Raw genomic sequence first — 13,101 nt, 5'->3', positions numbered from 1 at the left:
AATGCATAGACTACCTAAGGCTTGTTGAAATAACATCAGCAATGTGCTCAGGTGGTATTCATCAGAGGAGTAATGATTTTTTTTATTGCCTACATGCCAGTGAAATCAGGTCTAAGTACAGTCTCACTGCTTTCATCAGAGCTACATCCTACACAGTTCTTTGATATGCAGTTTCTTTTGATTTGATTTTTTGCTCATGTCTCTACTTTTTATATGTATTTGTCTGAACAAAAATACACACCTTTTCAAATTTTTATGATTCCGATATTTTTATCTAAATATATTGACTTAAGGTAAATTAATTCATGCAATTTAAATGAATGAGGAGTAATAAAAAAAGTTTTAAACAATCATAAAATAGAAAATAAAAAATAGAAAATCTATTGTGTAACTGAAAGTAAAGCTGAAGATGCTAAGACTGTAAAACTAATTTTATCAAATATTTTGCATACTCACTTTCCTCGTTAAATAAATCATTTTAAATAGAATTTGGCCTTGTGTTTAAGCACCAGAGCCTCACTAGCACAATAATGATTAAATCAGTACCTTCAGTTGAGATTGTGTAACTGGATGAAACTCCATTTGTTCTGGCAACAGAAACAGAGTATGTTCCAGCGTCTTCCTTATCTGCGTTCTTAAAGATCAGCTTAGATCTGTAATACAGGGAAGGAAAGAGACAAAGACAACCATGCTGGTAAAAAAAGACTCTAAACATAATAGGTATTAAAATATAAAGCGTGGAAATGTAGTTGTGCTTGATTGGGTCTGTGATCTTACTGGCTGCCTTCGGTTTTAATCTCCACTCCTTTGGAGAAATCTGTGATTTCTTTATAGTTCTTTTTCCAGATGAACTGAGAGCCCTCGTTCATTTGGCAGGACTCGAACGACAGAACAATGTCACCTGATTTCTCATCCACAGTGCATGAGACTTCCTGAGAACCTTTCATAAATAGAGAAGTTAGGCTTTTCTTTCATTAAAATGCCACTGGAAGCTTGTCAGAATCAGTGTTTTAGTGAAAGTTAGCTTCAGTCAAAGCTGCTTGCCAGATGTTCCTGCAAAATCAGTTAAGCTCATTTTAGATGCACTTAGGCACAAACAGAACATGTAATATTCAGTTTTATTATTTGCTTGGCTATTTTATTGCAAAATAGTAATTACAATATCTATAATCAAAGTCCTCCTCCTAAGGTGTTTACTTGTTTACTTGTCCATAAGGTTTACTAACGCCAGATAATTTATGTGCCTCTTGTGATGTCATCGATCCAAATACAAGCAAAGAAGAATGCACTGTATTTTTTTTTTCTTTAGTGCACTTTGCAAATACTTTGCATTTTGTTACATCCTGCAGTGTCAATCCATCCGTAATTTCCTAGCTGTATTTTTACTGTCAGTGTACATTTGTTTGTAAAAGAAAAAACAAAATACAGCCATGTATACAATCTTTTAGATTTAAAAACTGAATCATGATCTTCTACTCTTGCTTGGTTACCTTCTACAGCCTTGGCAGTCACAGGATCAGAGGGCATTGAGGCCATACCCACTCCTGCAGCACTGACTGCGCGGACCCTGAACAAATAGCAGGTACCAACTTCTAGACCTGTTACCTAGAAAAACACAAAAGTAGAAAAAACATAAACATGGAAGTAAGAACAAACCAATGAATAATATATATCTAGAAATAATTACAAAAAGAATAATGTACAAATCATTTTGCAAACAATTAGAAACTTATTTTTTAGGTAGAAAATGAAGATAAAGATGGCTAATTTAAAACTGCAGAGAAATCTCATTATTTGTTTTAAAAAATATGCTCATTTTCAGTTTGTTGCCAGAAACATATTTTAGATTAGGAGGGACAGATGCATCTCTTCCTATAAAAACAATCAACACAGTTTTTTTTCGGTCTTGCTTGATTATTTTAACAGCTTATTAACTGTCTTAGCTGTATTTTTGTAATTAGTAGCATCCAGATGGTAACTGTTCTGTCTTTCGTTTCAGGAAAGCATTGCATTACATTTTAAACAACTTATTTAGATTTGTCATCTATGGGATAGTGTTGGAATTTCTTTCAGTCCTCCTGAAATAAGCTGCAAATTCCATGTGGTAGTGTAGTTAATTAATTGCAAGGTTAATGGGACTTTTAAGAATTTATTAGACTGCAAAGTCCACAAAGAATTTGGGGGGAAGATTTTTCTTCGTGTGGTAAACTACTTGCCCATTCAGTCATTTTTAGAATGTAAAGCCATCTCCATATCCTGGAACACTGAACCTCAGATGCTTCATTTTAACTCAGTAATGTTATTGAAATACTATTTAATCAGATGTTATGTTTTTTATTATTATTACAATAATTATTATTTTGACTAAATTAAATAAGCATAAGATTTACTGTATCTGCTTGTACTCAGACCTTTTTATTCTTTGATTATTACTAACCTATAATGTAAGCTGAAAATGCTCCACCTTCTAATTATATTTTACACAATCAATAATAAATTATAGCAGTAAAGTAAATCAGTGTACATATGGGCGTGCCAGAATCTCATAAATGTCAAATCTCTCACTGGTGTGTGTGTATCTTAGCAACTATCCTACCACTTTAGCAACACGTACCATTTTTTAATCTAGTTGTAATACTTCATCCACTAGATGTCAGTATTAAACAGTTTTAGCAACTGCACTACTACAAAGAGGCTTGGTTGTGATGTTTGTTAGGTTGTAATAATAATGGATATAAATTTAGGGCAACCAAAAACCAATAAAAAAAGAACCTGCATTTAAAGATCTCCTTACCTTTAGGAAGCGGTGACTGACAGTTTTCTCATTGGCTGTTTTCCAATCAGAGGTTCCCTTCTTTGCATATTCAACATGGTAGCCTGTGATTGGTTCAGAACCAGCATAGACAGGCTTTTGCCACTCAACTACCAATGAATTATCTCTCACTTCACAGAACGTCAGGTCATAAGCAGGGCCTAAAAGATACATACACAAATATTAACAAGTAGAACAACAATTTCCCATTCAGCCTTTGCATGATTAAATTTAGACTTCAGTTTGAGTTTCCGAGTTTCTTCAAAACCATTTCAGATAGAAGATAAAATTTACTGACCGGGCTCTGGCATAGTCCAGGCCTCGCACTTGAAGTCATCTGAATGTTTGGAAGCTGGTCCAAGACCAGCCAGGTTGGCTGCATAGACATGGAACTGATAGACTGCTCCCTCTGTCAAGCCCTCCACCTGTCAGTAAAATATTTTGGTACATTTTTTATTATTTTTATCTGAAAATGTTGGGTACAGTACAAAGTATTTGTCTCTTATGAATCATGTTTTTTTTGGGGTTTTTTTTTCGTTTTCAATTAATACTAAATAGGACCACAAACATCTTGTGACCTTTACTCAAAAGCAGACCTGGATGCACCAATTCAATAACTTTAAAATACAGCAATTTTCTTTTTAATAATAAGAAAAATAACAGGGGGTTATATGCCATGATTGTTGCTTAGAATGGACAAAAAAAAAAATCCCAGACCAAGAAAATAGACAAATGACCTCAATTTTGTGGACATTTTGTTATAAGACCTTTTTTATGTTTAAGATTTACAGATAATTTTTTTTTAAATTACATCCAACTACTTCATATATTTCATTAAAACAGTACGTGTTAAGTTTCTTCTTGAGCAGAGAAAAAAAAAATCACAATAAGACAATTTTTGCATTTTTTTTTTTTTTAGGAAATACTTAGTTGTCGTGGCTCACGACTACTTTATACTTGAGTTTGGACACTATTGGTGTCGAAGCTGGAAAGCTTACAAACCTTCTTTTTTTTACATCATAGAAAGCAGCCAAAAAGTGACATTCAATTAAATTTGCTGATTGGGCAACATGTAGTATCTAACAAGTATCAAGAGACTTTCTTTACAAAGTACCTTATAAAGTCTCTCTGTGACTGGTGGAATATGAATCTCCCTCCACATGCTGGTTCCACTGCGTCTTTTATCCACATAATACTCCTTGATCTCTGCACCTCCAGACTGCAGAGGCTTCTTCCAGTTCAGAACCATTGAACGGCCATCACAGTTAAGCAGTGCAATGTCATAAGGGGCAGACGGGGTTGCTAAGAAAAAAGTTGCAAAGATTGGTTATCATTTTTATTTTGTCCATATGACATCCATAATCATAGGACAAATCCTTATATTTTCATCTGCAATAGCGGCTATGAGTATAGCTGTACTCACTAAGTGCAGCTCTGACAGTCAGGGGTGCAGATTCCTGGGATTCATCACTGAGACCCAGCTCATTGATTGCCTGGACACGGAATACATACGTTTCTCCTGTTTTCAGGCCACTAACCACAAATCTGAACAAAAAAAAAGAAATCAAAATTAGGTTTTATGATATTGTTATCATTCACAAAAAAAATAAAAACATTCATCTATTTACTTTTTCAACCCTTTATACTTTTCAGGACCGGCCCCGCTGTGAGCAGTGTGAGCAGCACAGTACAGCTACAACAGGATGAACTGGGATTAATAAAGTATTTTTGAATTGAACTTTCCAGTTATTTGCTGTTATTTCAGCTTTTAACTTTGTTCTCTCTATTCTCTTCCTAGAAGCTACACCTGGCCTGGCTCTGTGTCTACCTGTGACACCTTTCTGGAGAAGGGAATCGTCTGAGCTTCTGCTGGCAACAACTTAATGCTCACCCTCTACTGATGATCCACATGGCCCTGTCTTTCAGTGTTTAACCCTTTCTCTCTCCTAGACATGGCAATTGTTTACTGTGACTAACTCTATGCGCTCTCTTTCAGAATCTAACCTTGAAAACTGGCTCAAAGTTTATCTGTTCTTTCTTTCTAGGTGAAACGACTAAAGGAGCTACATCCATTAACATTTACTTTTCCTTCCCATAGAAAGTACTCCTGGATCAGTGCTTCTGTGTTCTTTTTGTGTCTCTGCTCTGTTCTCTCAAACCCCCAGTTGGTCGTGGCAGATGGCCGATCACACTGAGCCTAGTTCTGCTGGAGGTTGCTTCCTGCTAAAAGGGAGTTTTTCCTCTCTGCTGTTGCTACATGCATGCTCAGTATGAGGGAATGCTGCAAAGTCAACGCCAGTGACTGTCCACTGTCTCTACATGCTCATCCAGGAGGAGGGAATGCTGCACGTCACTGACTGGATGCAATCTGCTGGGTTTCCTTAGATAGAAAAACTTTTTATCCTCTTCGAATAAATAACTGAATCCGACTGCACTGTTCAATGGTTAGGATTAATTGGAATGTATGTACCTGACTGTTGTGAAGTGCCTTGAGACGACATGTGTTGTGAATTGGCGCTATATAAATAAAACTGAATTGAATTGAATTGAATTGAATTTGAATTGAATTGGATGCCAATCCACATAAGGTCAGCAACTTTACACACTCACAGCTGCAGTACAGACAAAAGTTTTGGGCACAACGTTTCGTTCAAAGAGTTTTCTTTATTTTCATAACTATGAATATTGTAGCTTCACACTGAAGGCATCAAAACTGTGAATTAACACATGTGGAATTATATACTGAACAACAAAGTGTGAAACAACTAAAAATATGTCTTATATTCTAGGTTCTTCAAAGTAGCCACCTTTTGCTTTGATTACTGCTCCGAACACTCTTGGTATTCTGTTGATGAGCTTCAAGAGGTAGTCACCTGAAATGGTTTTCACTTCACAGGTGTGCCCTGTCAGGTTTAATAAGTGGGATTTCAAGCCTTATAAATGGGGTTGAGACCATCAGTTACACAGCGTGGAGGTGTGTAAAAAATAAATGATGGTCCAACTAAACGCAAACCGGATGGAATAGCATGCTGCTGCAAGATGCTGTGGTAGCCATGCTGGTTCAGTATGCCTTCAATTTTGAATAAATCCCCAACAGTGCCACCAGCAAAGCACCCCCACACCATCACACCTCCTCCATGCTTTACCGTGGGAACCAGGCATGTAGAGTCCATCCGTTCACCTCTTCTGCGCCGCACAAAGACACGGGGGTTGGAACCAAAGATCTCAAACTTGGATTCATCAGACCAAAGCACAGATTTCCACTGGTCTAATGTCCATTCCTTGTGTTCTTTAGCCCAAACAAGTCTCTTCTGCTTGTTGCCTGTCCTCAGCAGTGGTTTCCTAGCAGCTATTTTACCATGAAAGCCTGATTCACACAGTCTCCTCTTAACAGTTGTTCTAGAGATGTGTCTGCTGCTAGAACTCTGTGTGGCATTGACCTGTTCTCTAATCTGAGCTGCTGTTAACCTGCGATTTCTGGGGCTGGTGACTCGGATGAACTTATCGTCCGCAGCAGAGGTGACTCTTGATCTTCCTTTCCTGGGGCGGTCCTCATGTGAGCCAGTTTCTTTGTAGCGCTTGATGGTTTTTGCGACTGCACTTGGGGACACTTTCAAAGTGTTCCCAATTGTTCGAACTGACTGACCTTCATTTCTTAAAGTAATGATGGCCACTCGTTTTTCTTTACTTAGCTGCTTTTTTCTTGCCATAATACAAATTCTAACAGTCTATTCAGTAGGACTATCAGCTGTGTACTGTATCCACCTCCTGCGCAACACAACTGATGGTCCCAACTCCATTTATAAGGCTTGAAATCCCACTTATTAAACTTGACAGGGCACACATGTGAAGTGAAAACCATTTCAGGTGACTACCTCTTGAAGCTCATCAACAGAATGCCAAGAGTGTGCGGAGCAGTAATCAAAGCAAAAGGTGGCTACTTTGAAGAACCTAGAATATAAGACATATTTTCAGTTGTTTCACACTTTTTTGTTCAGTATATAATTCCACATGTGTTAATTCATAGTTTTGATGCCTTGAGTGTGAAGCTACAATATTCATAGTCATGAAAACTCTTTGAATGAGAAGGTGTGTCCAAACGTTTGGTCTGTACTTTATGTTACATTTACAATCACTAATAAGTGCAACACAGCATAATGGACTGTTTGCAGTTGGTTTAAAACATACTTGGTGTTTTTGTGAGGTTTGTGATTGGCTGAAGTCCAGTCTTTGGACCCCTTCACACACTGATCAATGTAATAGCCAATCAGATTGTTGGGTTCCTTCGGAGGAGCCCACTGGATGAGGACAGAGGTATCCGTTTCCCTTGTTGCAATCACCTGACCAGGAGCTGATGGGACACCTTAAAAAAAAACAACCACAAAAGATAAGCAAAACCCCAAACAAATCATAAAAAATAAATATTTACTATGTATAAGTAAAAGGAAAATAACTAATAAAAACCTTTAAGTTCCAGAGTTTCAATAAGACCGGTTGGCTCAGATGGCTCGCTGGTTCCATACATGTTGGCGGACAACACTCTGAACTTATATTGTTTGCCCTCAGCCAGGTCAAAGACTGCATAACGTGGAGATCGGATAGGAACCTTAGTATTAACACGCTGCCATGCTTCGGTGTTGGCCATGGCCTGTAAAGACCCAAAAAGTAAATGTTTCCAGAAGATGAAATAGAATTTTTCCATCAAAAGCAACTAAAAGAAATGTTGATAAAAATTAACCATTGTTAAAATAACTATTTTTAAAATCCTTCCCTCTGCCCATTTTTGCTTTTGTTTTCCATTAAAATTCTCAGAACCTGTCTTCTTTGTTATTTTAACCTCATAAAGGTTGTCATCCCTTTAATTGAAAATCAATTATGCAAGAGGAGGAACATTCAATTATCTCTCCTATAGAGCTAATTTTTCCCTACATAATAAATGCAGCCTGACTTGCTGTAATGTTTGCCTAACCTGTCAGTAGTACTAAAGTAACTGTTCAAACTACAAAACTAAGTGTTACCTTTTCAATGTAGTACCACATGGGGGCCTTGCCAAAATATGCTGGGGCTTTCCAGCTCAAAACTACATATGTCCTGTCCGTCTCGGAAGCATAAACTCCAGATGGAGCACCTGCGGGCTTTCCCTCAGCTTCAAAAAAACACAAACAAATATGTGTATAAATGTCAGCCCAATATAAAAAATGTAAAGGATATGTACAGTTTAAATGAACTTTCACCTTCCTCTTCATCATGGTAAGACACAACATCCAGTTTTCCTCCAAGCTTTTTGGCTGAAAGATGCATAGATACAAAGATACATATTAGTTTTGAGAGTTACCCTAATGTTTTCTCATGGACATCCCATAATAAACAGAGTAAGTTACTGGCAAATTAGCAACAGATCGTTCAAGCAGGTACAGAAAAACAGAATATCCTTTAAAGCGGCTTAAGTAAGTAATACCTTCATTACCCTCAATAGATACATTTGTTTTCTGAAGTGGCAAAAAATGTACACTACCAGTCAGAAGCTTGGACATACCATTGTTATTCAGTGGCTTTTCCTTATTTTTATTACTTTTGTTGTAGGTACATAGTGAAGACATCACAACTGTGAAGCATAAGTATTTAGAAATTATGTAGCAAACAAGAAATTGGGTAAAATAACTCAAAATATCTTTTAGATTTTATCAAAATACCCCCCCCCCCCCCCCCCCCCCCCCCCTTCTTTGATTACTGCTTTGCAGACTATTTGCATTCTCTTTTCATGGGCTGGTCACCTGAAATGGTTTTAAATCAGAAAGAGTTCCCGGAGGTAGGAATAAAAATAAAGACAAACCATTGAGCATAAGGTGTGTCCAAACATTTGACTGGTAGTGAAATTAAGGTCAGAAAACAGATTTTTAGCTTAGTCTTATTACAGTGGCCTACAGAAAAAACTATAAAGTACACCTGTGGAGTCTTTAAAGCAGCAAAATGAATGGATGGCATTTTCTCTGCAGATAACACCCACCATGGAGCCTTTCAAACTCAGTGGGGTCCAGAGCAGCGATAGGATCAGACATGCGGGAAGGTTTACTGATTCCGCGGGAGTTGACGGCTCGGACTCTGAAGTAGTAGGAGTGCCCCTCAAACAGACCAGACACTGGGTATTTACAGATCTTGATGGGGTGATCGTTGCACTGGGTCCAGTTTTCAGTTCCAACCTCACATCTGAGAATTTGAAAAAGAAGAAAAGGCAGAGGAGTTAGATTAGCTTCATTGAAGTATTTCAGCTTTTAGTGGTTCTTATACTTCTACTTATGTCATCATATTATGGCAAAGTTGAAATTAAAAAGAAGAAAGGTGTAAAACAACCCCAAAACATGGCAGCGGCAAATGTGATGTGTATGCTTTAAACCAAAATCCTACTTGTCCACAAAGTATCCAATGATTGGACCCTCTGTAGTGGTATTTGGAGGCTTCCAGGAAACAATGACATAATCTCTGTTGGCATCGTGGATTTTGATGTCCATTGGAGCCCCAGGTGCACTGGGAACAGGGGGAGGACCATCTAATTAGACAAGAATAGGAGAAGGGGCTTTGTTCAAATAAGGTGTCTGCTAAAATGTAATAATACAAAATGGCTTGATCATTTATTTAATAATATTGTCTCTTGGCCTTTCTGATCATCCATCCTACCAGCGACTGAGACAAAGGCACTATGCTCTGCGGTGCCTCCCTTAGTGACCATCCGAAGTGTGTAAAGGCCTTCATCGTCTTTGAAGAGGTTTGGAAGAGTTAAGGTGGTGTACCCTCTGCCTGTTTCAATCTTCACCCATTTGGAGTCAAACAGACGAGTGTCTGAAAGCAAAACCAATTCATATGTTAATATATGGCCCCCATCTGTCCAAAATATTTGACTTGAATATAGTAATTTTGTAAACGTACACATCTGTAACATTACACTTTGCATGAATTGGAGGAAGCTACTTGTGTCCAAAATAATATTAAAAAAAAACTGTTATTGTTCAATTTTCTTGCTTTCCGCTACTGTACAATAGCTGCATGTAGACTGGCTCATATTAATACATAATAACACTAAACACAGCACATCATTTGTCATAAAATGCAGAATCGTGAGAATTACCATCTCTGTACCACTGTGCCTCGGGCTGTAGGTTGGCCAGGTTGGGGTCCAGGGTCATGGTGGCGGACAGAGTGGCTGATTCTCCCTCAGTCGCAAACACTGGGCCAAACTTCTCCACAAAGGTTATGTTGATTTTTGTGTAATGGATCTTGGGAAGCATAGCGGCTGGGAGAAAATTAAAACATGATAATGCATACAATGAGGCAAAGACAAACCTTTTTAAGCAGCCTGTTTCAGTGAAATCTTTGGACAGAGAAAGATTTTTTTTTATTTGCAGGATTGTTATGAAACTTAATTTTAGTATTACAGTGAAAGCAATTACGCAGAACCTAAGCTTAAAATACAGAACGTACCAGTAAAAGGTAACCATGCATATGGGCTGGATTCATCCTCTTCCTTATATCCTACAAAATGACAAAAAAAACATTGTGAATATTAATTCATTCATTGTTAATGAAAATCTGTTTGGCTCTGGACAAGATGGAAAACTAAAATACTGAGCAAGCCAACAGGTTAAACTTACAGTACACATACACATTTATACATTCAAATGCTTAAAAACAAATATGCACATAAAAAGGTCAATGTTGTCACAACGACGCCTGCAGAAATTTTACAAAGTGGCCAGATTGGGGCTACTGAAAGCAAAAAAGCCATGAAAGAATGTTGGGAGGTTTATTATGCTGTCGTTTTATTTGGCGGGTGGTGGGGATTGGTGGGGACTGATTGAATCTAAAAGGGGTGCACCATAAAGAACAAATTAGGTGCAAGAACAAATAGAAAAATAAATAAAATTCACTGGAGCTTTTGTTGCTTAAACCGACTTTCAAAAACATGGAAGATACACATAAGACTCTGTCCAGGGCATTGGGGGTGGCGGGTGCTTGCTGCAAATTTTTAAAGGTGGCCAATTTTCTGCTGCAACAGACTTTTCCCCAACCCACTTATCCCACCACCCTCAAAAACTTACGTTTGACAATGACGGATGCTTGGCTAGAAGCCTGTCCATGGATGTTACCGGCTACAGCAGTGAACTGGGCTGTATCTTCAGTTGTACATCTGTAAAACAAAGTGAAAGCAAATAGTTGGCCAATCAACACAGATCCTCATGACAAAGTTGCCTTGGGTTTCTATTGGGCCATTTATTCACAGTGAACTATGGAATCTGAAGCATTGACACTGAATGTACTTCAAAGATTTAAGAAGCAGAACAGAGCTATCCATTAATCATTTATGTCTTTAACGCTACTACAAAATAGCAATCGATGCATTAATAAATAATTTTATCTGCTGCAGGACAGCCACTAGAGAAGGTTCTGCTTGGATCAACATTTTCACATATAGAGGGTGGATGAGGTAAGGCTTGTGGACTTATGGCTTTGGAGACAGGGATGCTAGAAATAGGGCTTATCATAACTCTGATAATTTAGAAAAAGAACTGTTTTAAAACATTGAAACAAAGGTAAAGCTACAGCATGTTCCAGAGGAGCTATCAGTTCACTGAGTGAAACCCATGTATGACTCTCTGTCCTCTGTTTTTATGGTCCTATTCTCTGCGTCTTCCTTCAATCTGATGTCCATAATTTATGAGTAAGGATATTTTAAAATTCTGACCCTCTCTCAATCTTTTACAACAACTGACTTTTTTCATCAGTTTATGTATTACAAAAAAGCAGTTTCTTTCTTCCTGTCAGTCTTATTAGATCCCATCATCCTGAGCGGGTGGGAGGTTTTGATGGGATCCATTCAGAAAGCAATGACCTAAAGAATCCTGGAGTGTCAGGTAGCACTGAGGTCAGCAGTTGAACAGCTGAGCTTACAGGCTGGAGCGAGAGCGAGCTATGCTCTATCTCTAGCCACACACTCAGCTGTTTCCATCCTCTAATCTCACATTGTTTGTGGATCGTAAAGGAGATTTTTGTAATGATTTATGATGGATTTCAACATACTTTTGGTAAAGTACTTTAAAAAGCATCACATTTCCACAAACATGTAAAGTGTCAGAGAAGTTGGATACATGAACAGCTGCAGAAAAAGGAAAAGAAAAGAGAACTGTGCCAAAAACAAAATGGCTGAAGAATTTTAGAGGGGAGTCATTTTAGGTTTTAAATGTCTCTTTTTCCCTAGCAATCTTTAAACTAATTGATTTCTATGAATTCATGAGCTTTGAAGTGAATTGGCAATTATTTTCGGTAAGTATTTTTACCCTTACAGCTTTCTCTGTTTCAGCTTCGTTTCACATTTAAATGTCAAACTAGGTTTAATGTCTAACAAACATTACCTGTGAAACTACAAAATGCCTATTTTAATTGATGATTCGCTTTATTAGGAGTAAAAAGCTATTCAAACTGGGCCCTAAGAAAAAAAGTCATTACTCCCTAAACGACTGGTTGTGCCACCAAATGTTTGCGAAAACTGGCAATTATTCACCACTGTGGATTAATATTGGCCTGGACAATTGTTTTAATTCAGACACACTAGAGGTATGGGGCTAGCATGAATGGTTTGTTTAAGGTCACATCATTGGGTTTGGATCCAAACTTTATTTATAATATATATATATATATATATAAAATTTTAAGGGAAAAATATGTTGTTTCAAAATTACATGGCGTCAACAAATTCCAAAAAAGTTGGGACAAGTAGCAATAGGTGGCTGGAAAAAGGAAATTGAGCATATAACGAACAGCTGGAAGACCACTGAACACTAATTAGGTCAATTGACAACATGATTGGGTATAAAAAAAACTTCTCAGAGTGTCAGTGTCTCTCTGAAGCCAAGATGGTAAGAGGATCACCAATTCCACCATTGTTGCGCAGAAAGATAGTGCAACAATACCAGAATGGTGTTATCCAGCCTAAAATAGCAAAGACTTTCAAGTTATCATCATCAACCGTGCATAACATCATCATTAAAAAATTTAGAGCATCTGGAACAATCGCTGTGCGTAAGGGTCAAGGCCGTAAAACTCTACTGGATCCTCGTGATCTCCGGGCCCTTAAACGTCACTGCACCTCAAACAGGAATGCCACTGTGAAGGAAATAACAGAATGGGCTCAGGAATACTTCCAGAAACTCTACAGTGCAAAGAGGAAGCCATTTCTAAGCAAGCTCCACAAGCTCCGACGTTTGCACTGGGCCAGGGGTCTTTTAAAATGGTGTGTG

The 13,101-nt window shown here is 37.9% G+C and overlaps 1 protein-coding gene across 2 annotated transcripts in view; it reads right to left on the bottom strand.

The window, feature by feature from the left end:
- The window catches only part of myom2b (myomesin 2b), a 43,906-nt gene that overhangs the window by 19,857 nt on the left and 10,948 nt on the right, over positions 1-13,101 (bottom strand). For both annotated transcript variants that reach the window (XM_047362899.1, XM_047362898.1), the window contains exons 6-22: positions 10,906-10,994; positions 10,289-10,339; positions 9,936-10,100; positions 9,488-9,649; positions 9,218-9,359; positions 8,820-9,019; positions 8,047-8,100; positions 7,831-7,958; positions 7,277-7,460; positions 7,001-7,175; positions 4,236-4,357; positions 3,927-4,114; positions 3,111-3,237; positions 2,795-2,973; positions 1,491-1,605; positions 778-940; positions 547-653 (exon numbers count right to left, since the gene is read on the bottom strand). In XM_047362899.1, the coding sequence (XP_047218855.1) occupies positions 547-653; positions 778-940; positions 1,491-1,605; positions 2,795-2,973; positions 3,111-3,237; positions 3,927-4,114; positions 4,236-4,357; positions 7,001-7,175; positions 7,277-7,460; positions 7,831-7,958; positions 8,047-8,100; positions 8,820-9,019; positions 9,218-9,359; positions 9,488-9,649; positions 9,936-10,100; positions 10,289-10,339; positions 10,906-10,994 (2,351 nt within the window). The remainder of the gene's footprint in view (positions 1-546; positions 654-777; positions 941-1,490; positions 1,606-2,794; positions 2,974-3,110; positions 3,238-3,926; positions 4,115-4,235; positions 4,358-7,000; positions 7,176-7,276; positions 7,461-7,830; positions 7,959-8,046; positions 8,101-8,819; positions 9,020-9,217; positions 9,360-9,487; positions 9,650-9,935; positions 10,101-10,288; positions 10,340-10,905; positions 10,995-13,101) is intronic.

This window comes from Girardinichthys multiradiatus, chromosome 4, assembly GCF_021462225.1.
Source record: "Girardinichthys multiradiatus isolate DD_20200921_A chromosome 4, DD_fGirMul_XY1, whole genome shotgun sequence".
Lineage (NCBI taxonomy): Eukaryota > Metazoa > Chordata > Actinopteri > Cyprinodontiformes > Goodeidae > Girardinichthys > Girardinichthys multiradiatus.
The sequence above is the reverse complement of the archived record's forward strand: the minus strand, read 5'-3'. Positions and strand labels throughout refer to the sequence as shown.